This window comes from Apus apus, chromosome 3 (assembly GCF_020740795.1).
Source record: "Apus apus isolate bApuApu2 chromosome 3, bApuApu2.pri.cur, whole genome shotgun sequence".
Lineage (NCBI taxonomy): Eukaryota > Metazoa > Chordata > Aves > Apodiformes > Apodidae > Apus > Apus apus.
The window spans coordinates 109,499,057-109,524,586 of record NC_067284.1 but is presented as its reverse complement, the minus strand read 5'-3'; the positions used below and the strand labels follow the sequence as shown (position 1 = coordinate 109,524,586).

General features: G+C 46.2%; 4 protein-coding genes across 4 annotated transcripts; all 4 read left to right on the top strand.

Moving 5' to 3' along the window:
- The first annotated feature begins 451 nt into the window (after positions 1–451).
- Positions 452–1,417, top strand: LOC127382920 (taste receptor type 2 member 41-like). Its single transcript, XM_051615072.1, has one exon. It carries the CDS (start codon positions 452–454, stop codon positions 1,415–1,417), a length of 966 nt encoding a protein of 321 aa, XP_051471032.1.
- A 4,053-nt stretch (positions 1,418–5,470) lies between these two features.
- On the top strand, positions 5,471–6,506 carry LOC127382919 (taste receptor type 2 member 9-like). The gene has a single exon (XM_051615071.1). It carries the CDS (start codon positions 5,541–5,543, stop codon positions 6,504–6,506), a length of 966 nt encoding a protein of 321 aa, XP_051471031.1. The 5' UTR covers positions 5,471–5,540.
- A 7,359-nt stretch (positions 6,507–13,865) lies between these two features.
- On the top strand, positions 13,866–14,831 carry LOC127382918 (taste receptor type 2 member 9-like). The gene has a single exon (XM_051615069.1). The coding sequence runs from the start codon at positions 13,866–13,868 to the stop codon at positions 14,829–14,831; it is 966 nt and encodes a 321-aa protein (XP_051471029.1).
- Positions 14,832–18,900: 4,069 nt separating this feature from the next.
- LOC127382917 (taste receptor type 2 member 9-like) lies at positions 18,901–19,902 on the top strand. The gene has a single exon (XM_051615068.1). It carries the CDS (start codon positions 18,937–18,939, stop codon positions 19,900–19,902), a length of 966 nt encoding a protein of 321 aa, XP_051471028.1. The 5' UTR covers positions 18,901–18,936.
- The last annotated feature ends 5,628 nt before the right edge of the window (positions 19,903–25,530 follow it).

Here is a 25,530-nt window from a genome sequence, read left to right as displayed (position 1 = left end):
CTGCTACTTCTTTACAAAGTCTGTTTGTGACTCCCCAGACTCTGCTTTGCTGAGCTCACCCCTCCCTGTGCTCATCGTAGGGGACGAAGGGACAGGAGAACCCAGGTGCTGAACCCTGACAGCCATCAGTCAGGCCACAATCACTGCATCACTACATGGTTCACCACAGAAAAACATCTGCTTTGTCTGTGTCACTCAGCACAGCTCTTTGGAACGGAAATTCAAATGTTGGAGACTGACACTGATACCTGGTAAGGGAATACCCAGCACATTTACATCCTTCCACCTGCCCTGCTTTGAATAGGAGCAGCACCAAAATCCTCAACACCACCAGCTCTATAAAGCCCCTCTTTCCATATGTGACACACATCAAGCAGCAGCTGCCAACCTGTGTTAAGCCCGGGGGCAACAGCCTCCTGTTCTGGCACAGCACCGCCACCCACCTTGGAGGATGGAAGCTTGTTACTCTCAGAACAAGTATAATGTCACCACATTCAAAGCCTTTGTGATGGCCATCATCTCCCTGCAGACATTTGCTGGCATGTGGATAAACGCTTTCATGGTTTCTGTGCTTTGCATTGCTTGGGTCAGAAAGAAAAGCTCCAACTCCAGTGAGAAGATCTTGCTCTTTCTGGGATGCTGCCGGTTCTGGTATATGTGCATCTCATGGATACATCTCTTTCTGAAAATAACTTATATCTGTCACTTTTATGTTCACCCCCTACAACAAATACTTTCAACAGCTAAAAGCTTTTTCAGTTTTTCCAGCCAGTGGGTTTCTGCCTTCCTTTCTGTTTTTTATTGTATTAAAATTGCAAATTTCCAGCACAGCTTCTTCATCTACCTGAAAGTGAAAATTGACAAGATCGTGCCATGGGTGCTCTTGGGTTCAGTCCTTTTATCCTTCAGCATGGTGATCATTCTCTACAAAGCCATGGATGAAGCAGTCTGTGACAACATCAACTGCACCACCACAGGAAGTTTCTGGAAACTGAATATCAATATTCATCAGCATTTTTTCCCTGTTTTTTTCCTCGGTGGCTTCGCATATGCCATTGCATTCACAGCAGTCATCTCTTCTGCCCTTCTCCTCCTCTTTTCTCTCTGGAGACACAAACACAAGATGCAGATGAAGTCACTGAAGAACGTCAGCATGGATGCCCACATCAAAGCCATTAAATCTATTCTGTCCTTTTTCTTCCTTTACAGCATCAACTTTACCTGTTCAGTCTTGAATTTGATTTATAGCACGAAGAAGGAAAATCCTGTGACTTTTCTCATTATAATATTTCAGTATGTTTTTCCAACTGTTCATTCCCTCATCCTGATTTTCAGCAATCCCAATCTGAAAAAGACACTGCTAAGGACCCTGTCCTGTGTGAAGTGCAAGATTTGCATGAGGCAGGAAATGTCATAAACACTGGATGCCTTTAAAAATTTTGATACTTTAGTATAAAAGAAAAAGAGTTATTTGATCTGCATTTCACCTCTCCAGCCCCTGAAGGTGATAGAGATGTTGTAGTTTTACCATCTAAGTTAAGAAAACCTGATTAAAATTCCTTGAAATAACTTAATGTGACTTTCATGGTTTAATATATAATTTCATATAGATAGTGCTTTAGTTTGAATTTTTAACAACAGCAAAGTAATTGAGACCTGGTACATGGGCTAGCTGCAAAAGGGGAAGAACAATACTGCAAATGCTCTACAAATGCTTTGATGTTTACTGATTGAAACTACTTAATTAAACAACATGTTGACATCTAGTCTTTTTTCTGCTGTGTTCTTTGTAATATTAGGAGTTGTGTCACTGCCTTGTCTTGGTTTAATAGTTCTGTGTGCATATGTTGATCCCTGTTATTCACCAGAGGTGGTCACTGATGTACAAACTGCAGTGCAGAAATGCCTTTAGCTGCAATTGCACTTTCTATGCCAAACTCCACCGAGTCCCACTTCCAGAGTAGCAGACACTGCACCATCCCTCTCCCTGCCTCTGAGCCAAGGGACCTGCAAGCTCTTCAGAGTGGGTAGGCAAGGCAGAAGGGATGGTGGGGTCAGCCTGTGTGTTAGGGAGTGTTTCAGCTGTACAGAGCTCAGTGATTCTTATGATAATGACAGAATCATAGAATCATAGAATGAGTGGGGTTGGAAGGGACCTTTCAAGGTTATCTAGTCCGGCCTCTCTGCAATGCACAGGGACCTTTTTAAGCTATATTATGTTGCTCAGAACCTGATCAAGCCTGATCGTGAATGTTTCCAGGGATGGGGCCTCCACCACCTCTCTGGGCATCCTATTCCACTGCCTCACCACCCTCATTGTAAAGAACTTCTTCCCAATGTCTAATCTAAATCTACCCTACTCTAGTTTATGACCATTGCTCCTTATCCTATCACTCCACACCCTTGTAAACAGTCCCTCCCCAGCTTTCCTGTAGACCCTTCAGGTACTGCATGGCACCTCTAAGGTCTCCCTGGAGCCTTCTCCTTCTCCAGTCTGAGCAATCCCAGTTCTCTCAGCCTGTCTTCATAGCAGAGCTGCTCCAGCCCTCTGATCGTTTTTGTGGCCCTTCTCTGGACTCCTTCCAACAAGTCTATCTCCCTCTTGTGTTGAGGCCTCCAGAGCTTGTCACAGTGCTCCAGCTGGGGTCTTATGAGAGTGGGTAGAGGGACATAATCACCTCTCTTGACCTGATGGCCACACTTCTTTTGATAAGAGAGACCAACTGCTACCTCTTTACAAAGTCTATTTGGGTTGTTGTAGAGGGCAATGGGGTCTCCCTGTTGTCATTTATTAATTGAAATCAGTCACATGCTGGGGAAAAATCACAGTTGGGAAAAAAAACACATTAAAGAGAACACAGGGGACAAGCAGAATAAAACCAAGGTCTAGATAACAGTGAAACAGTAGGAAGTAGGAAAACCCAGGTTCCTATTAGAAAAAAACACTCCCCAAGTAGTGACCAGCCTGGCCTTGAGACAGGCCTGCAGGACACCTGCAAGACAGATGAAAGGGATGGAGAGAAGCACTCCCCACAACTTACCTTGGTTACAACCTCGAGCACTGGGAAAAAACACACTGAGTTATTGAAATCACCATATTAATTTATTCCTGATCCAGTAGCACACTAAAACTCACAGCCACAGGCTAGAGGGACCCCTGCTAACAACAAGCCCCTTATTCTTTGTGCTGGCACAGTGAACTTCTTGAGCATTGCCACTTTTGATGGAAACAAGGGGTTAGCTGACCAATTGTGTGTGCAAGGGATAGAATAATGTTAGAGATAAAGTTCTTTCTCACATGTTTGGGTATAAAAGTAGCACTTGCACTTTGGGAAACTGAGCTTGCTTTGTGGAATATCACTCTGCTCTCTTTTCTGGGCAGAACTGGATACTAAAGCAAAAAACTCTGTGTTTGGAAGATTGGCTTCTTGCACACCAGGTACTGGACCCCCACTTTTTTGGACAACATCCCCTCCTTTTCTCCAGACTAAAGAGCCCTAGTTCCCTCAGCTGCTCCTCGTAAGGTTGTTCTCACAGCCCTTTACCAGCTTTGTTGCCCTTCTCTGGACACGTTCCAGCACCTCAAATCCTTCCTGTAGTGAGATGCCCACAACTGGACAGAGTATTTAAGGTGTGGCCTCACCAGTGCCAAGTACAGAGGCACGATCACTTCCCTGCTCCTGCTGGCCACACTATTCCTGATGGAGACCAGGATGCTATTGGCCTTCTTGGCCACCTGAGCACATGGTTTATGTTAATCTGGCTGTCAACCAGCACCCCCAGCTCCATTTCTGCTGGGCAGCTTGTGGTCCTTGGAGCCTAGCACAGGTCCCTGCTATCATTCAACACTCTGCTTGCTCACTGTCCAGACTTAACCCCAGTTCATCTCAGGTCCATTCCAATTTAAATTTTTCTGGATTACCACACAGCATCATCCTGGATCTAGTTGGGGAACTGTGGTCCCTATGTGCAAGGGCCCAAGTGCATGGTGGTCCAGTACAAACCCAAAGGCTAGGAGGCTATTCATGAATTTCAGAACTTAACATGCTTTGCCCGTTAAAAATCCCACAGTTTTCAGGACTAATAGTCTTTTGGAAGCTTCAGGGTATTCTAGTGTGGCAGGAACCCAACATGGTTCCATCACTAAAACTCTTCCGTTTGCTAGCAGATGAGTTCTGAAGGCAGCACAGGGACTTATGCCTATTTTTGTCCTTTTTTTCTCTGTGCTTCAGCTCAAGCCTTTGAAAGAAAGTCCTGTTTCTCCTTCAGTGCCCTCCCCCTACCCTGTGGCTCTTCACTTACAACTACAACCCCAGAGAGGGACCTGGGAGTGCTGGTTGACAAGTGGTTGAACATGAGCCAGCAGTGTGCCCAGGTGGCCTGGAAGGCCAACGGCATCCTGGCTTGTATCAGGAATAGTGAGGCCAGCAGGAGTAAGGATGGGATTCTCCCCCTGTACACAGCACTGGTGAGACCTCACCTCGAGCACTATGTGCAGGTCTGGGCCCCTCACTTCAAGAAGGATCTTGAGGTGCTGGAGCAGGTCCAGAGGAGAGCAACAAGGCTGGCAAAAGGACTAGAGGGAAAGTTTTACAGAGATAGGCTGAGGGAGCTGGGGTTGTTTCATCTGGAGAAGGGGAGACTCAGGGAGGAGCTTATCACTCTTTTCAGCTCCCTGAGGGAGCTTGTAGTCAGGTGGGGCTGGGCTCTCTTTCCAGGCAACCAGTGACAGGATGAGAGGGCCTGGCCTCAAGCTACTCCAGGGGAGGTTAAGTTGGATATTAGGAAGTACTTCCTCATGGAGAGGGTGATCAGACATTGGAATGGACTGCCCAGGGAGCTGGTGGAGGCACCGTCCCTGGAGGTGTTCAAGGAAAGGCTGGATGTGGCACTTAGTGCCATGGTCTGGCTGATGTGGTGGTGTTGGTCATAGGCTGGACTTGATGATCTTACAGGTCTTCTCCAGCCTTGGTGGTTCTCTGATTCTGTAATACATTACCACTGGGAAAACTGACATGGATTTTGGTGCCTGCAGAGGATCCAAATGGACTCCAGTTTCCAGCATCTTGGTTTTGGAATTCTGCAGCTCCTGCACTCTCAGATGAAAGAGGACAGTGACTCCCCAGACTCTGCTTTGCTGAGATCACCCCTCCCTGTGCTCATCGTAGGGGACGAAGGGACAGGAGAACCCAGGTGCTGAACCCTGACAGCCATCAGTCAGGCCACAATCACTGCATCACTACATGGTTCACCACAGAAAAACATCTACTTTGTCTGTGTCACTCAGCACAGCTCTTTTGAATGGAAATTCAAATGTTGGAGACTGACACTGATACCAGGTAAGGGAATACCCAGCACATTTACATCCTTCCACCTGCCCTGCTTTGAATAGGAGCAGCACCAAAATCCCCCCCCCCCACCAGCTCTATAAAGCCCCTCTTTCCATACATGACACACACCAAGCAGCAGCTGCCAACCTGTGCTAAGCCCTGGGGCAACAGCCTCCTGTTCTGGCACAGCACCGCCACCCACCTTGGAGGATGGAAGCTTGTTACTCTCAGGACAAGTATAATGTCACCACATACAATGTCTTGGTGGTGACCATCCTGTCCCTGCAGGCATCTGCTGGCATGTGGATAAACGCTTTCATGGTTTCTGTGCTTTGCATTGCTTGGGTCAGAAAGAAAAGCTCCAACTCCAATGAGAAGATCTTGCTCTTTCTGGGATGCTGCCGGTTCTGGTATTTGTGTATCACATTGGTGTTTCCCTTTATTGGAAATATTTTTCCCTCATGCTTTTATGTTCACCCCATGCTCCAATTAGTTGCAGCCATTGAAACCTTTTTCAATTGTTCCAACCTGTGGGTTTCTGCCCTCCTTTCTGTTTTTTACTGTATCAAAATTGCAAATTTCCGATACAGCTTCTTCATCTACCTGAAAGTGAAAATTGACAGGATCGTGCCATGGGTGCTCCTGGGTTCTGTGCTTTTATCCCTGAGCTTCAGCATCCTCATATATCAGATATTTGATGAAGCAGTCTGTGACAACATCAACTGCACCACCACAGGACGTCTCTGGAAACTGAATATAAATCTTCATCAGCATTTTTTCCCCTTTTATTTCCTCAGTGGCTTCGCATATGCCATTGCATTCACAGCAGTCATCTCTTCTGCCCTTCTCCTCCTCTTTTCTCTCTGGAGACACAAACATAAGATGCAGATGAAGTCACTGAAGAACATCAGCGTGGATGCCCACATCAAAGCCATGAAATCTGTTATGTCCTTTTTCTTCCTGTACAGCATCAACATTTTCTGTTTTGTCTTGGGAATGGTTTATACATCAAAGACGCAAAGTGCTGTTCCATCTGTCATTCCGTTTCTAGAACATGCTTTGCCAGGTGTTCATTCTCTGATCCTGATTTTCAGCAATCCCAAACTGGAAAAGACACTGCTTAGGACCCTGTCCTGTGTCAAGTGCAAGATTTGCATGAGGCAAGAAATGTCATAAAAACTGGAGCTCACTGTAAAGTATAAAAAAGGAAGTTCTTTGATCTCCAATGCACCTCTATCCCACGTACGTGATATAGGTATTGTAGTTTTACCATCATATTTATATTAAACTATAATTATACAAACTAACTTAGTATAAGTCAAAAGAATTATTACTGCATTTGTTGTAGATAAAGTTTTCAGTTGAATTATTCTCAATAACAAAGTACTTGAGACCTGGTACATGGACCTGCTGCAAAAGGGACATAGCAATACTGGAAACAGACTAACAATGCTTTGGTGTTTTCCGACTGAAACTACTTAATTAAGTAACATTTTAGCATCTAATTTATGTTGTTCTATTTTTTCTGCTGTGGCAAATACAAATTAATTGGATACAAAGGGAAGGTAGTTTATTAAAGCAACAGGTACAACAAGTTGGAGGTTACCACCAATAAATGCACTGACTACAACAGAGCTATCAATAGATGTTAATATTGCAGCAATAATAATAGTGATAAGCATACAATACACAATACACCTGGGGATGATTTCACTCCTACCTAAAAGGTGAAAGACACAGTATCTCACCCAAGGCATCCCTGCCTGGGGGGAAGAAGAGAGGACCAGGACCTTCAACCTATTCCAGGGGAGGTGCTTCTCACACTGAACAAGGGATTCAAGAACTAATTTAGTACCTTTTGACAAGGTGGGACTTAGGTCTTAACTAGTGTATTGATTGGTTCTTAACAGACTAATTATATTTATTAACTAGGGAAAAGATAAGGGAGATGCCCAATGCCCACTTCACATGTAAATTTTCATGTCCAGGGCTCACTTCACAAGCAATGAAGTCACACAGGTTTAGATCCTGCCTTTATCACGCAACTTCTGACCGTGGAGCCTTTGCTGCACTTCACAAGTTATGTCCTATCTGGACATGTAGCCATTAGGCACCTGGATTTGAAGATAAGTAGACAAGGACAGTGATGTATGCCTTCCTGCAAGTTGGGCCTGTCCTCCCTATCAGGCATAAATTTGCCTGCTTGTCACACCCAAGGGTAATTACCCACTTAAACACTGCTCATCTCACAATCCTCTGCAAGGAAGCTAAAGCAAAGCAAATCCAAGTTCTCTTTACCCTGTCCTGGTTTGAGCCAGGATTAAGCCAATTTTTCTTTTCACTGATTTTTTTTCCTTCAGTAAGCTTTCTTTTAACTAGCAACTGTGTGTTCTGCTAGGCTGATGAGACACTGGAATGTTTTTCTAACTACTGAGGTTTCAAGGTTACACCTTCACTCTGCCGGCTCAGACACTATGGGGAGATCTCTGACCCCCCCATGGGAGGCTGAGTTAGACAGACAGCAAAATTGGCCAAAGATATTCCATTCCATATATCTACGTAAGCTCAGAGGAAGGACAGAGATCTTAGAAGACAGCTTCCTCCTTCTTCTCGCCTTCTCTTCCGTCCATGGCCGGCGTCCGGGGAGGACTCTGCTCGTCCATCACCGTCGACCCTTAGGCTCGAGCTCTCCTGACCCTCATAACTCCCTGCTTTCTCCAGCAGCAGCTCCGGGATTCCTCAGGACTCTTTCCACTTCAGGGGAGTGCTGTGGGAGTTGCTGGGGGTGGGGGGAGGCGAGAGGCTTCTGCCCATATCTGAATATATCTGTATATAATTGTATATATTTTCTTATATGATTCATTAGTGTTTTAATTAAAGCTGTGTAGTTTAGTTTTCAATCCAGCCAAGTCTCTCTCCTTTTCTCTCTCTCCTTCCCTGCCTGGGTGGGGGGGGGAGGAGATCGAGAGCATTGTTGTCGGACCTGAGTCAAACGGTGACAACCCACAAAAACCACCCCGTGGCCTCAGTCACAACTCTTCAAGAGGAGCATTGTATAATTTGGATTCAGGTTGAGGGGTGTCGTGGTTTGGGCCCAACATGACGACAAAGGAACAGCCCCATGGCCGCTCACTCAACTCCACCCATCACACACACTCTGGGATGAGGAGGACAAAGCTCATGGGTTGAGACAAAGGACAAGGAGGGTCCTTCACCAATTAAGGTCCCAGGCAAAACAGACTCAACTTGGGGAAAAAATAATAATTTAATCTCACACCAATCAAACACACCCAGGACACAGACAACACACAGAGCAGGGCTTGCATATCTTACCCCACCCCTCCCTTCTTCCCGCCCAAATCACTTTGTTCCCGGTTTCTCTCCCTCCTTCCCCCCAGCGGCACAGGCGGATGGGGATGGGGTTTAGAGTCAGTTCACAGGCTGGTGGTTCCTGCTGCTCCTTCCTCCTCAGGAAGAAGGATTCCTCACAGTCCTTCCCTGCTTCCCCACAGGGTCCCTCCCATGGGAAAGAGTCCACAGCTGCCATCTCGCCATGGGTTGCGGGGAAACTTCTGCTTGGGCACCTTCTTCCCCTTTTTCCTCACCAACCACCAGCATTGCTCTCCTCCTCCAGCACAGCTCTTCTTCCCCAAGCCCTTCTCTGCTCAGCTCTTACCTCAGTTTTGTCGTATGTTAATTGCAGAGGCTCATCTATTGTCCTCTAATGGCTCCTTGGCTGGGTTTGGAGCAGGGGGAGCTTCTCAGCTTCTTACCCGAGTCACTCCTGTGGCCCTTCCCCCACTACCGAAAAACCCACCAAACCAAACCAGAAGAAGGGGTCTATCCAGTTCTGTGCAATAATTGCTGGAGGTGACTTAGAAATTAAACTAGGTTCACTAGTTTTTAAGGAAAGGTACAACACTGAAGCAGGGTGGCACGCAGCTAATGGGCAGCGAGTTTGTAGCATGGCAATTCCCTAGGCAACCCTAGATGTTGGCAACACCGGGGGAACCTGGTGTGCTAACTCTAAGAGAAACGGAGGGTGGAGTGGAGACACCGCGGCCACTCCCTGTGGCAACAATGGGATTCAAAGGTAGTGTAGAAGAGATCAGCTGCATGTCTGATACCCTCGACCAACGGTCTGTCACCCTTTGACCAAATACTGTCCTCAGACTGAACTTTGCTCATTATAATCTCATTGTAATACCAAAACACACCTGCACCACAAAATCTTCCCGCCTCCAAAGGTGTGACCACCCCTCACTGAGCTTGCTCATTGAAGTTTCTCTACTCTGTGCCTTTAAACACAATGCAAGAGAATTTTGCACCAATCACAATAAAGGTCTGCATGTCTAGAGCCACTCAAGCTGCACCTGTAAGGTAAAATATTATAAAACTGTCTGAGAGGGGACGGATGTCAGGGAAAATACCATTGCAGGGATGACTCCATGCCCCCGACCTCTGGGACCAGTGGATGGGCTGAGCCTCTCTTCCCTCCCACAGAGACACCGCTGGGTAAGATTTGAACACTTGGCTATTCCAAGTGCATCCCTGGAAAACTCAGAAAACTCTACAGAGTTGCTTTATTACCCCACACATGTGTAACCCGGCCGCATTGATCCATTTGCACATGTTTTACAGACAGTGAATTTATCACCTGCAATCTAAAAGAATTTGTGCATCTGTTGCTTGAGTAAATTATGCTGTTATTTAATCCGGCCGTGAGAGTTCTTTATCATGACCAAATTCCCAAGTGTGGCCATGAGAGTTCACAGAATGCTGCTGCATGGATAGTGCAGCCTTAGTAGTGCATCCCTGATAATGAGAGTCTAGTAGAGGGATTGGGCACGACAGGACTATAAACACCAAATTGGGCATCAATCAGAATCTAAGTCCCCAGCTCCTCTGAGGGTAAGCTATAATGCAGGGGGGGTTATTTTCTGCCAAATTACCTTGCCCCTTAACTCAACGGCTTCCCCCATACCTTCATCAGCAGGGAACTCCATTAAAGGAAGTTAGCTGGTATCACAAAGCTGAAGCATTTTAAGATGCAGGGTTAAGGATCTAATTATCACAAAGTCCATTTTGCTGTAACAGCATGAAGTCCAGTGCCATGAAGTCTGCAGAGCCGTTTTTAAAGCAGCTTGTAGTTGACTGCTAATAACTGTAGACTGATGTCAGTAGCATTAGCCAACTTCTCCACTTGATAGGCTGATCTACTCATCCACAATTGCGTCTCTACGGTAGCAGATCCAAATCCCCAAAATCCTTTCATTCCCCAGGCTATGCGGATAGCTGCTCCCAGGTCTTGAGACCCTTCTACATCCCTCCCTAGATCTATTTTTTACCCATTTATTGCAAACCACCCAGTAGGGTCAGACAGGAGTCCTTTTCCATTTGGGACACAATGCTGGGAGGCCTAAGGTACACTGGAGTTCAGGCAAGCCAGCCCATAAAGAGGTTTACATCATACCATCATTGCATGCCCAGATCAAATCAGCTGGAGCATCACCAGAGGCAACACAACAATCATCATGAGGTGCAAAGTTTGCACTTACTGCTTTCTATTCTCTGCTGTGACTTCAGCAGAGACAGCCCATTTTTAGTTTGATGTAAACTGGCCAATAGTAGTAAACCAAATTATGGGTTTTGTTCGATTGGAACAATTTATGAAATTTTGGCAAGACCACAATGCTGATTTGTTTGATACTTGGGCAAAAGAGAATCCCTGTATCAAATTTAAGACTAGGTTATCATCTAAACCAGGAACAGCTTGGACAGTTAAAGTCTGCTTATTTTCACTCTGAGTATCTTCTTGATTCCAGTTCATCATTCTAAGGAATCTCTGCAACAGCGTAAAAGCTGAATTTTCTAGTAGTGGATCCAGATCGGTGGTTCTTGTCTTTTGCTTCTCAACCATAGAGATACTTTGGGGCTGTTGATGCCAGCAGTGCTGTTCCAATCTGAGGCATTCTGACCAGTACCAGCTGAGCCAAATGGAAGCGAGTAGAGTGTTCCACCGACTTTGCATCTGCTTTGGGCAGGAAAGTTGTGGCTGATACACCAAATGCCTTCACTCTCGGACAACCACCTCCACCCCATCTGTTGTTTAATTGACAGACAGCATTAGAGAGTGGCAGGTGCCACCCTGGATTGTGGGTTTCAGCAAATGACTTGACTAACCCCTTGGTCAATTCAACAATGCCATCAGCTTGTGGGTGGTACAGAGTATGAAGCACCCACTGGATCCCCTCTTCTTTGGCCCTCCTCTGTAGTCCTGTACTATCTTGGCTGTAAAATGTGTTCCATTGTCACTCTGAATCTCCTCAAGAAGGGGAAGTATTCTTTTAGAACCATTCTCTTAGACCTTGGGTTGTACTTAACCCAGAGGCAGTTGCAACAGCGCTTGCCACGGTAATTCCTGAAATTACTTCCATCCCCCCTTGTATGTATCTTTTGCCTCCTAAAAACCAGAGCGCACCTCTGTAATCAACCTTCCAAGAGTGCCAGACGGTTTTCTTGTCCTGGATATGCAGGGGAAGTGACTTGCTCGAATGGTCTTTGTTAAGTAGCAAACAACATTGTGAACAGGCTGTCACCACTTGTTCTTACAGCTTGACAGATACAGGCCATCCATGGGCTGTGTCTTCTCGTTATAAATCAGCTCCTCCAGTGTGACCTCGCTTCACGTGTAACCATTGGAGTAGTCTTTCCCATGTGTTGTCATCACTCACAACATCAATTTTATGCAGTCTAGTGAGGCTGTCAACTTGTTGATTAAATTGAGCAGTGGTAAAGGCTGACTGATCATGTCCTTTCACCCAACCAATATGCAGAACTCTCTTCTATTTCCAACAATGGTTTCCAGCTTTCAGTTTGCCAGGCTGCAACTCTATTTGACTGCCTATTGTTGGCTGCCTAGTGACCTACCCACTTGGTAGCTGCCTTGAGTGTACGAGTCAGTGTAAATATGGCTGGCACCACTCTGCGCAGCTAGCAGGACTACTCTGAGCTCTCCTACCTATGCACTTCCTTTCTTTCTTTCATTTACTCTTTCCCCCGTTGCTACCTCCAGTGCCACAGCCTTATAGTTCCACTCATTTTGTTGTCTACAGGATGGGGCCTCAGTGAACAGTGTACATCAACAAAGCAGAAGCTGGGTGAGAGCCACTGGCAAGGCTTCCCCAGGAGTGGCTTGCAGAAGGGTGCAGAGGGGAGGGAAGCAGGTTTGGTCCGGAGGTTGTGGAGCTGTGCCCAGGAACAGGTCACTGCAGTTGCAACCTACGACATTAAGATACTGAGCTTCCTACAAAACCATCCTTGTGGAAATGTCTCGGTGTCTCCATCTTCCCTTTGCAACACCAACCTTCACTGCACCTTTCTGTCCTTGCTGCCCATCCCCATGCCCTGTTCCAGCCCTTCCCTCTTCCCTGACTGCTACCGGACTCCAGGGCTGAGGCTTTCTCACTTCCCTCCAGCAGTTGCTGGGCTTCATCCCATGCATTTTGAACTGCCCTGCAACACTCACCATCTCTGTGACACAACTGGGATTTTTCTCACACAATTGGGAGCTTTAAGTCCTACTCTGGTGTCATCACATCTTCCAGACTTGTGGTCCTTCAAGGCTAGCAGAGGTATTCACTCAACACTCTGCTTCCTCACTGACCTGATTTAACCCCAGTTCATCTCTGGAAGGCTGCCCATGAACTTCAGAGTAGAACACACTTTGCCTGTTAGAATTCTTAGAGTTTTCAAAATAGAAATTATTTTGGAAGATTCAGAGTATTCCAGCGTGACAGTAACCCAACATGAGGCCATCCCGATAACTCTTCCCAATTCTTTTAGATGAGTTCTGAACCCAGCACAGGGACTCATGCCTATTTTTGCCTTTTCTTCTCTGTGCTACAGCTTAAGCCTTTCAAAGACAGCCCTGCTGCTTCTTCAACACCCTCCCACTACCCTCTGGCTCTTCACTCATTCTTAAGACATTACCACTGGGAAAAATGACATGGATTTTGGTGCCTGCAGAGGATCCAAATGGACTCCAGTTTCCATCATCTTGGGTTTTGGAATTCTGCAGCTCCTGCACTCTCAGATGAAAGAGGACAGTGACTCCCCAGACTCTCCTTTGCTGAGATCACCCCTCCCTGTGCTCATCGTAGGGGACAAAGGGACAGGAGAACCCAGGTGCTGAACCCTGACAGCCATCAGTCAGGCCACAATCACTGCATCACTACATGGTTCACCACAGAAAAACATCTGCTTTGTCTGTGTCACTCAACACAGCTCTTTGGAACGGAAATTCAAATGTTGGAGACTGACACTGATACCAGGTAAGGGAATACCCAGCACATTTACATCCTTCCACCTGCCCTGCTTTGAATAGGAGCAGCACCAAAATCCCCCCCCCCCCCCCAGCTCTATAAAGCCCCTCTTTCCATACGTGACACACACCAAGCAGCAGCTGCCAACCTGTGCTAAGCCCTGGGGCAACAGCCTCCTGTTCTGGCACAGCACCGCCACCCACCTTGGAGGATGGAAGATTGTTACTCTCAGCAGAAATTTATTGTCACCACGTACGATGTCTTGGTGATGACCATCCTCTCCCTGCAGACATTTGCTGGCATGTGGATAAATGCTTTCATGGTTTCTGTGCTTTGCATTGCTTGGGTCAGAAAGAAAAGCTCCAACTCCAGTGAGAAGATCTTGCTCTTTCTGGGATGGACCCGGTTCTGGTATCTGTGCATCTCATGGATACATCTCTTTCTGATAATAACATATATCTGTCACTTTTATGTTCACCCCCTACCACAAATAATTTCAACAACTAAAAGCTTTTTCAGTTTTTCCAGCCAGTGGGTTTCTGCCTTCCTTTCTGTTTTTTATTGTATCAAAATTGCAAATTTCCAGCACAGCTTCTTCATCTACCTGAAAGTGAAAATTGACAAGATCGTGCCATGGGTGCTCTTGGGTTCAGTCCTTTTATCCTTGATCATGGTGATCATTCTCTACAAAGCCATTGATGAAGCAGTCTGTGACAACATCAACTGCACCACCACAGGAAGTTTCTGGAAACTGAATATCAATTTTCATCAGCATTTTTTCCCTGTTTTTTTCCTCAATGGCTTCACATATGCCATTGCATTCACAGCAGTCATCTCTTCTGCCCTTCTCCTCCTCTTTTCTCTCTGGAGACACAAACACAAGATGCAGATGAAGTCACTGAAGAACGTCAGCATGGATGCCCACATCAAAGCCATTAAATCTATTCTGTCCTTTTTCTTCCTTTACAGCATCAACTTTACCTGTTCAGTCTTGAGATTGATTTATAGCATGAAGAAGGAAAATCCTGTGACTTTTCTCATTGTTATATTTCAGGATGTTTTTCCAACTGTTCATTCCCTCATCCTGATTTTCAGCAATCCCAATCTGAAAAAGACACTGCTAAGGACCCTGTCCTGTGTGAAGTGCAAGATTTGCATGAGGCAGGAAATGTCATAAACACTGGATCCCTTTAAATTGTTGGTACTTTAGTATAAAAGAAAAAGAGTTCTTTGATCTGCATTGCACCTCTCCAGCCCCTGAAGGTGACAGAGATGTTGTAGTTTTACCATCTAAGTTAAGAAAACTTGATTAAAATTCCTTGAAATAACTTAATGTGACTTTCATGGTTTAATATATAATTTCATATAGATAATGTTTTAATTTGAATTTTTAACAACAGCAAAGTAATTGAGACCTGGTACATGGGCTAGCTGCAAAAGGAGAAGATCAATACTGCAAATGCTCTACAAATGCTTTGATGTTTACTGATTGAAACTGCTTAATTAAACAACATGTTGACATCTAGTCTTTTTTCTGCTGTGTTCTTTGTAATATTAGGAGTTGTGTCACTGCCTTGTCTTGGTTTAATAGTTCTGTGTGCATATGTTGATCCCTGTTATTCACCAGAGGTGGTCACTGATGTACAAACTGCAGTGCAGAAATGCCTTTAGCTGCAATTGCACTTTCTATGCCAAACTCCACCGAGTCCCACTTCCAGAGTAGCAGACACTGCACCATCTCTCTCCCTGCCTCTGAGCCAAGGGACCTGCAAGCTCTTCAGAGTGGGTAGGCAAGGCAGAAGGGATGGTGGGGTCAGCCTGTGTGTTAGGGAGTGTTTCAGCTGTACAGAGCTCAGTGATTCTTATGATAATGACAGAATCATAGAATGAGTGGGGTTGGAAGGGACCTTTCAAGGTTATCTAGTCCGGCCTCTCTGCAATGCACAGGGACCTTTTTAAGGTATATTATGTTGCTCAGAACCTGATCAAGCCTGATCGTGAATGTTTCCAGGGATGGGGCCTCCACCACCTCTCTGGGCATCCTATTCCACTGCCTCACCACCCTCATTGTAAAGAACTTCTTCCCAGTGTCTAATCTAAATCTACCCTACTCTAGTTTATTGACCATTGCCCCTTATCCTATCACTCCACAGCCTTGTAAACAGTCCCTCCCCAGCTTTCCTGTAGACCCTTCAGGTACTGCATGGCAGCTCTAAGGTCTCCCTGGAGCCTTCTCCTTCTCCAGTCTGAGCAATCCCAGTGCTCTCAGCCTGTCTTCATAGCAGAGCTGCTCCAGCCCTCTGATTGTTTTTGTGGCCCTTCTCTGGACTCCTTCCAACAAGTCTATCTCCCTCTTGTGTTGAGGCCTCCAGAGCTTGTCACAGTGCTCCGGCTGGGGTCTTATGAGAGTGGGTAGAGGGACATAATCACCTCCCTTGACCTGATGGCCACACTTCTTTTGATAAGAGAGACCAACTGCTACCTCTTTACAAAGTCTGTTTGGGTAGTTGTAGAGGGTAATGAGGCCTCCCTGTTGTCATTTATTAATTGAAATCAGTCACATGCTGGGGAAAAATCACAGTTGGGAAAAAAAACACATTAAAGAGAACACAGGGGACAAGCAGAATAAAACCAAGGCCTAGATAACAGTGAAACAGTAGGAAGCAGGCAAACCCAGGTCCTTATTAGAAAAAAAACACTCCCCAAGTAGTGACCAGCCTGGCCTTGAGACAGGCCTGCAGGACACCTGCAAGACAGATGAAAGGGATGGAGAGAAGCACTCCCCACAACTTACCTTGGTTACAACCTCGAGCACTGGGAAAAAACACACTGAGTTATTGAAATCACCATATTAATTTATTCCTGATCCAGTAGCACACTAAAACTCACAGCCACAGGCTAGAGGGACCCCTGCTAACAACAAGCCCCTTATTCTTTGTGCTGGCACAGTGAACTTCTTGAGCATTGCCACTTTTGATGGAAACAAGGGGTTAGCTGACCAATTGTGTGTGCAAGGGATAGAATAATGTTAGAGATAAAGTTCTTTCTCACATGTTTGGGTATAAAAGTAGCACTTGCACTTTGGGAAACTGAGCTTGCTTTGTGGAATATCACTCTGCTCTCTTTTCTGGGCAGAACTGGATACTAAAGCAAAAAACTCTGTGTTTGGAAGATTGGCTTCTTGCACACCAGGTAATGGACCCCCACTTTTTTGGACAACATCCCCTCCTTTTCTCCAGACTAAAGAGCCCTAGTTCCCTCAGCTGCTCCTCATAAGGTTGTTCTCACGGCCCTTTACCAGCTTTGTTGCCCTTCTCTGGACACGTTCCAGCACCTCAAATCCTTCCTGTAGTGAGATGCCCACAACTGGGCACAGTATTTAAGGTGTGGCCTCACCAGTGCCAAGTACAGGGGCACGATCACTTCCCTGCTCCTGCTGGCCACACTATTCCTGATGGAGACCAGGATGCTATTGGCCTTCTTGGCCACCTGAGCACATGGTTGATGTTAATCTGGCTGTCAACCAGCACCCCCAGCTCCATTTCTGCTGGGCAGCTTGTGGTCCTTGGAGCCTAGCACAGGTCCCTGCTATCATTCAACACTCTGCTTGCTCACTGTCCAGACTTAACCCCAGTTCATCTCAGGTCCATTCCAATTTAAATTTTTCTGGATTACCACACAGCATCATCCTGGATCTAGTTGGGGAACTGTGGTCCCTATGTGCAAGGGCCCATGTGCATGGTGGTCCAGTACAAACCCAAAGGCTAGGAGGCTATTCATGAACTTAACATGCTTTGCCCGTTAAAAATCCCACAGTTTTCAGGACTAATAGTCTTTTGGAAGCTTCAGGGTATTCCAGTGTGGCAGGAACCCAACATGGTGCCATCACTAAAACTCTTCCGTTTGCTAGCAGATGAGTTCTGAAGGCAGCACAGGGACTTATGCCTATTTTTGTCCTTTTCCTCTCTGTGCTTCAGCTCAAGCCTTTGAAAGAAAGTCCTGTTTCTCCTTCAGTGCCCTCCCCCTACCCTGTGGCTCTTCACTTACAACTACAACCCCAGAGAGGGACCTGGGAGTGCTGGTTGACAAGTGGTTGAACATGAGCCAGCAGTGTGCCCAGGTGGCCTGGAAGGCCAGTGGCATCCTGGCTTGTATCAGGAATAGTGAGGCCAGCAGGAGTAAGGATGGGATTCTCCCCCTGTACACAGCACTGGTGAGACCTCACCTCGAGCACTATGTGCAGGTCTGGGCCCCTCACTTCAAGAAGGATCTTGAGGTGCTGGAGCAGGTCCAGAGGAGAGCAACAAGGCTGGCAAAAGGACTAGAGGGAAAGTTTTACAGAGATAGGCTGAGGGAGCTGGGGTTGTTTCATCTGGAGAAGGGGAGACTCAGGGAGGAGCTTATCACTCTCTTCAGCTCCCTGAGGGAGCTTGTAGTCAGGTGGGGCTGGGCTCTCTTTCCAGGCAACCAGTGACAGGATGAGAGGGCCTGGCCTCAAGCTACTCCAGGGGAGGTTAAGTTGGATATTAGGAAGTACTTCCTCATGGAGAGGGTGATCAGACATTGGAATGGACTGCCCAGGGAGGTGGTGGAGGCACCGTCCCTGGAGGTGTTCAAGGAAAGGCTGGATGTGGCACTTAGTGCCATGGTCTGGCTGATGTGGTGGTGTTGGTCATAGGCTGGACTTGATGATCTTACAGGTCTTCTCCAGCCTTGGTGGTTCTCTGATTCTGTAATACATTACCGCTGGGAAAAATGACATGGATTTTGGTGCCTGCAGAGGATCCAAATGGACTCCAGTTTCCAGCATCTTGGTTTTGGAATTCTGCAGCTCCTGCACTCTCAGATGAAAGAGGACAGTGACTCCCCAGACTCTGCTTTGCTGAGATCACCCCCCCCGTGCTCATTGTAGGGGACGAAGGGACAGGAGAACCCAGGTGCAACCCCTGACAGCCATCAGTCAGGCCACAATCACTGCATCACCACCTGGTTCACCACAGAAAAACATCTACTTTGTCTGTGTCACTCAGCACAGCTCTTTGGAATGGAAATTCAAATGTTGGAGACTGACACTGATACCAGGTAAGGGAATACCCAGCACATTTACATCCTTCCACCTGCCCTGCTTTGAATAGGAGCAGCACCAAAATCCCCACCACCACCAGCTCTATAAAGCCCCTCTTTCCATACGTGACACACACCAAGCAGCAGCTGCCAACCTGTGCTAAGCCCTGGGGCAACAGCCTCCTGTTCTGGCACAGCACCGCCACCCACCTTGGAGGATGGAAGCTTGTTACTCTCAAGACAAGTATAATGTCACCACATACAATGTCTTGGTGGTGACCATCCTGTCCCTGCAGACATCTGCTGGCATGTGGATAAACGCTTTCATGGTTTCTGTGCTTTGCATTGCTTGGGTCAGAAAGAAAAGCTCCAACTCCAATGAGAAGATCTTGCTCTTTCTGGGATGGACCCGGTTCTGGTATTTGTGTATCACATGGGTGTTTCCCTTTATTGGAAATATTTTTCCCTCATGCTTTTATGTTCACCCCATGCTCCAATTAGTTGCAGCCATTGAAAGCTTTTTCACTTGTTCCAACCTGTGGGTTTCTGCCCTCCTTTCTGTTTTTTACTGTATCAAAATTGCAAATTTCCGATACAGCTTCTTCTTCCACCTGAAAGTGAAAATTGACAGGATCGTGCCATGGGTGCTCCTGGGTTCTGTGCTTTTATCCCTGAGCTTCAGCATCCTCATATATCAGATATTTGATGAAGCAGTCTGTGACAACATCAATTGCACCACCACAGGACATCTCTGGAAACTGAATATCAATATTCATCAGCATTTTTTCCCTGTTTTTTTCCTCGGTGGCTTCGCATATGCCATTGCATTCACAGCAGTCATCTCTTCTGCCCTTCTCCTCCTCTTTTCTCTCTGGAGACACAAACATAAGATGCAGATGAAGTCACTGAAGAACATCAGGGTGGATGCCCACATCAAAGCCATGAAATCTGTTATGTCCTTTTTCTTCCTGTACAGCATCAACATTTTCTGTTTTGTCTTGGGAATGGTTTATACATCAAAGACGCAAAGTGCTGTTCCATCTGTCATTCCGTTTCTAGAACATGCTTTGCCAGGTGTTCATTCTCTGATCCTGATTTTCAGCAATCCCAAACTGGAAAAGACACTGCTTAGGACCTTGTCCTGTCTGAAGTGCAAGATTTGCATGAGGCAAGAAATGTCATAAAAACTGGAGCTCACTGTAAAGTATAAAAAAGGAAGTTCTTTGATCTCCAATGCACCTCTATCCCACGTACGTGATATAGGTATTGTAGTTTTACCATCATATTTATATTAAACTATAATTATACAAACTAACTTCGTATAAGTCAAAAGAATTATTACTACATTTGTTGTAGATAAAGTTTTCAGTTGAATTATTCTCAATAACAAAGTACTTGAGACCTGGTACATGGACCTGCTGCAAAAGGGACATAGCAATACTGGAAACAGACTAACAATGCTTTGGTGTTTTCCGACTGAAACTACTTAATTAAATAACATTTTAACATCTAATTTATGTTGTTCTATTTTTTCTGCTGTGGCAAATACAAATTAGTTGGATACAAAGGGAAGGAAGTTTATTAAAGCAACAGGTACAACAAGTTGGAGGTTACCACCAATAAATGCACTGACTACAACAGAGCTATCAATAGATGTTAATATTGCAGCAATAATAATAGTGATAAGCATACAATACACAATACACCTGGGGATGCTTTCACTCCTACCTAAAAGGTGAAAGACACAGTATCTCACCCAAGGCATCCCTGCCTGGGGGGAAGAAGAGAAGACCAGGACCTTCAACCTATTCCAGGGGAGGTGCTTCTCACACTGAACAAGGGATTCAAGAACTAATTTAGTACCTTTTGACAAGGTGGGACTTAGGTCTTAACTAGTGTATTGATTGGTTCTTAACAGACTAATTATATTTATTAACTAGGGAAAAGATAAGGGAGATGCCCAATGCCCACTTCACATGTAAATTTTCATGTCCAGGGCTCACTTCACAAGCAATGAAGTCACACAGGTTTAGATCCTGCCTTTATCACGCAACTTCTGACCGTGGAGCCTTTGCTGCACTTCACAAGTTATGTCCTATCTGGACATGTAGCCATTAGGCACCTGGATTTGAAGATAAGTAGACAAGGACAGTGATGTATGCCTCCCTGCAAGTTGGGCCTGTCCTCCCTATCAGGCATAAATTTGCCTGCTTGTCACACCCAAGGGTAATTACCCACTTAAACACTGCTCATCTCACAATCCTCTGCAAGGAAGCTAAAGCAAAGCAAATCCAAGTTCTCTTTACCCTGTCCTGGTTTGAGCCAGGATTAAGCCAATTTTTCTTTTCACTGATTTTTTTTCCTTCAGTAAGCTTTCTTTTAACTAGCAACTGTGTGTTCTGCTAGGCTGATGAGACACTGGAATGTTTTTCTAACTACTGAGGTTTCAAGGTTACACCTTCACTCCGCCGGCTCAGACACTATGGGGAGATCTCTGACCCCCCCATGGGAGGCTGAGTTAGACAGACAGCAAAATTGGCCAAAGATATTCCATTCCATATATCTACGTAAGCTCAGAGGAAGGACAGAGATCTTAGAAGACAGCTTCCTCCTTCTTCTCGCCTTCTCTTCCGTCCATGGCCGGCGTCCGGGGAGGACTCTGCTCGTCCATCACCGTCGACCCTTAGGCTCGAGCTCTCCTGACCCTCATAACTCCCTGCTTTCTCCAGCAGCAGCTCCGGGATTCCTCGGGACTCTTTCCACTTCAGGGGAGTGCTGTGGGAGTTGCTGGGGGTGGGGGGAGGCGAGAGGCTTCTGCCCATATCTGAATATATCTGTATATAATTGTATATATTTTCTTATATGATTCATTAGTGTTTTAATTAAAGCTGTGTAGTTTAGTTTTCAATCCAGCCAAGTCTCTCTCTTTTTCTCTCTCTCCTTCCCTGCCTGGGTTGGGGGGGGAGGAGATCGAGAGCATTGTTGTCGGACCTGAGTCAAACGGTGACAACCCACAAAAACCACCCCGTGGCCTCAGTCACAACTCTTCAAGAGGAGCATTGTATAATTTGGATTCAGGTTGAGGGGTGTCGTGGTTTGGGCCCAACATGACGACAAAGGAACAGCCCCATGGCCGCTCACTCAACTCCACCCATCACACACACTCTGGGATGAGGAGGACAAAGCTCATGGGTTGAGACAAAGGACAAGGAGGGTCCTTCACCAATTAAGGTCCCAGGCAAAACAGACTCAACTTGGGGAAAAAATAATAATTTAATCTCACACCAATCAAACACACCCAGGACACAGACAACACACAGAGCAGGGCTTGCATATCTTACCCCACCCCTCCCTTCTTCCCGCCCAAATCACTTTGTTCCCGGTTTCTCTCCCTCCTTCCCCCCAGCGGCACAGGCGGATGGGGATGGGGTTTAGAGTCAGGTCACAGGCTGGTGGTTCCTGCTGCTCCTTCCTCCTCAGGAAGAAGGATTCCTCACAGTCCTTCCCTGCTTCCCCACAGGGTCCCTCCCATGGGAAAGAGTCCACAGCTGCCATCTCACCATGGGTTGCGGGGAAACTTCTGCTTGGGCACCTTCTTCCCCTTTTTCCTCACCAACCACCAGCACTGCTCTCCTCCTCCAGCACAGCTCTTCTTCCCCAAGCCCTTCTCTGCTCAGCTCTTACCTCAGTTTTTTCGTATGTTAATTGCAGAGGCTCATCTATTGTCCTCTAATGGCTCCTTGGCTGGGTTTGGAGCAGGGGGAGCTTCTCAGCTTCTTACCCGAGTCACTCCTGTGGCCCTTCCCCCACTACCGAAAAACCCACCAAACCAAACCAGAAGAAGGGGTCTATCCAGTTCTGTGCAATAATTGCTGGAGGTGACTTAGAAATTAAACTAGGTTCACTAGTTTTTAAGGAAAGGTACAACACTGAGCAGGGTGGCACGCAGCTAATGGGCAGCGAGTTTGTAGCATGGCAATTCCCTAGGCAACCCTAGATGTTGGCAACACCGGGGGAACCTGGTGTGCTAACTCTAAGAGAAACGGAGGGTGGAGTGGAGTGGAGACACCGCGGCCACTCCCTGTGGCAACAATGGGATTCAAAGGTAGTGTAGAAGAGATCAGCTGCATGTCTGATACCCTGGACCAACGCTCTGTCACCCTTTGACCAAATACTGTCCTCAGACTGAACTTTGCTCATTATAATCTCATTGTAATACCAAAACACACCTGCACCACAAAATCTTCCCGCCTCCAAAGGTGTGACCACCCCTCACTGAGCTTGCTCATTGAAGTTTCTCTACTCTGTGCCTTTAAACACAATGCAAGAGAATTTTGCACCAATCACAATAAAGGTCTGCATGTCTAGAGCCACTCAAGCTGCACCTGTAAGGTAAAATATTATAAAACAGTCTGAGAGGGGACGGATGTCAGGGAAAATACCATTGCAGGGATGACTCCATGCCCCCGACCTCTGGGACCAGTGGATGGGCTGAGCCTCTCTTCCCTCCCACAGAAACACCGTTGGGTAAGATTTGAACACTTGGCTATTCCAAGTGCATCCCTGGGAAACTTAGAAAACTCTACAGAGTTGCTTTATTACCCCACGCATGTGTAACCCGGCCGCATTGATCCATTTGCACATGTTTTGCAGACAGTGAATTTATCACCTGCAATCTAAAAGAATTTGCACATCTGTTGCTTGAGTAAATTATGCTGTTATTTAATCCGGCCGTGAGAGTTCTTGATCGTGACCAAATTCCCAAGTGTGGCCATGAGAGTTCACAGAATGCTGCTGGATGGATAGTGCAGCCTTAGTAGTGCATCCCTAATAATGAGAGTCCAGTAGAGGGATTGGGCACGACAGGACTATAAACACCAAATTGGGCATCAATCAGAATCTAAGTCCCCAGCTCCTCTGAGGGTAAGCTATAATGCAGGGGGGGTTATTTTCTGCCAAATTACCTTGCCCCTTAACTCAACAGCTTCCCCCATACCTTCATCAGCAGGGAACTCCATTAAAGGAAGTTAGCTGGTATCACAAAGCTGAAGCATTTTAAGATGAGGGTTAAGGATCTAATTATCACAAAGTCCATTTTGCTGTAACAGCATGAAGTCCAGTGCCATGAAGTCTGCAGAGCCGTTTTTAAAGCAGCTTGTAGTTGACTGCTAATAACTGTAGACTGATGTCAGTAGCATTAGCCAACTTCTCCACTTGATAGGCTGATCTACTCATCCACAATTGCGTCTCTACGGTAGCAGATCCAAATCCCCAAAATCCTTTCATTCCCCAGGCTATGCGGATAGCTGCTCCCAGGTCTTGAGACCCTTCTACATCCCTCCCTAGATCTATTTTTTGCCCATTTATTGCAAACCACTCAGTAGAGTCAGACAGGAGTCCTTTTCCATTTGGGACACAATGCTGGGAGGCCTAAGGTACACTGGAGTTCAGGCAAGCCAGCCCATAAAGAGGTTTACATCAGACCATCATTGCATGCCCAGATCAAATCAGCTGGAGCATCACCAGAGGCAACACAACAATCATCATGAGGTGCAAAGTTTGCACTTACTGCTTTCTATTCTCTGCTGTGACTTCAGCAGAGACAGCCCATTTTTAGTTTGATATAAACTGGCCAATAGTAGTAAACCAAATTATGGGGTTTGTTCGATTGGAACAATTTATGACATTTTGGCAAGACCACAATGCTGATTTGTTTGATACTTTGGCAAAAGAGAATCCCTGTATCAAATTTAAGACTAGTGTCCTGGTTTGAGCCAGGATTAAGCCAATTTTTCTTTTCACTGATTTTTTTTCCTTCAGTAAGCTTTCTTTTAACTAGCAACTGTGTGTTCTGCTAGGCTGATGAGACAGTGGAATGTTTTTCTAACTACTGAGGTTTCAAGGTTACACCTTCACTCTGCCAGCTCAGACACTATGGGGAGATCTCTGACCCCCCCGTGGGAGGCTGAGTTAGACAGACAGCAAAATTGGCCAAAGATATTCCATTCCATATATCTACGGAAGCTCAAAGGAAGGACAGAGATCTTAGAAGACAGCTTCCTCCTTCTTCTCGCCTTCTCTTCCGTCCATGGCCGGCGTCCGGGGAGGACTCTGCTCATCCATCACCGTCGACCCTTAGGCTCGAGCTCTCCTGACCCTCATAACTCTCTGCTTTCTCCAGCAGTGGCTCCGGGATTCCTCGGGACTCTTCCCAGATCAGGGGAGTGCTGTGGGAGTTGCTGGGGGTGGGGGGAGGCGAGAGGCTTCTGCCCATATCTGAATATATCTGTATATAATTGTATATATTTTCTTGTGTGATTCATTAGTGTTTTAATTAAAGTTGTGTAGTTTAGTTTTCAATCCAGCCAAGTCTCTCTCTTTTTCTCTCTCTCCTTCCCTGCCGGGGTGGGGGGGGGAGGAGATCAAGAGCATTGTTGTCGGACCTGAGTCAAATGGTGACAACTAGGTTATCATCTAAACCAGGAACAGGTTGGACAGTTAAAGTCTGCTTATTTTCACTCTGAGTATCTTCTTGATTCCAGTTCATCATTCTAAGGAATCTCTGCAACAGCGTAAAAGCTGAATTTTCTAGTAGTGGATCCAGATCGGTGGTTCTTGTCTTTTGCTTCTCAACCATAGAGATACTTTGGGGCTGTTGATGCCAGCAGTGCTGTTCCAATCTGAGGCATTCTGACCAGTACCAGCTGAGCCAAATGGAAGCGAGTAGAGTGTTCCACCGACTTTGCATCTGCTTTGGGCAGGAAAGTTGTGGCTGATACACCAAATGCCTTCACTCTCGGACAACCACCTCC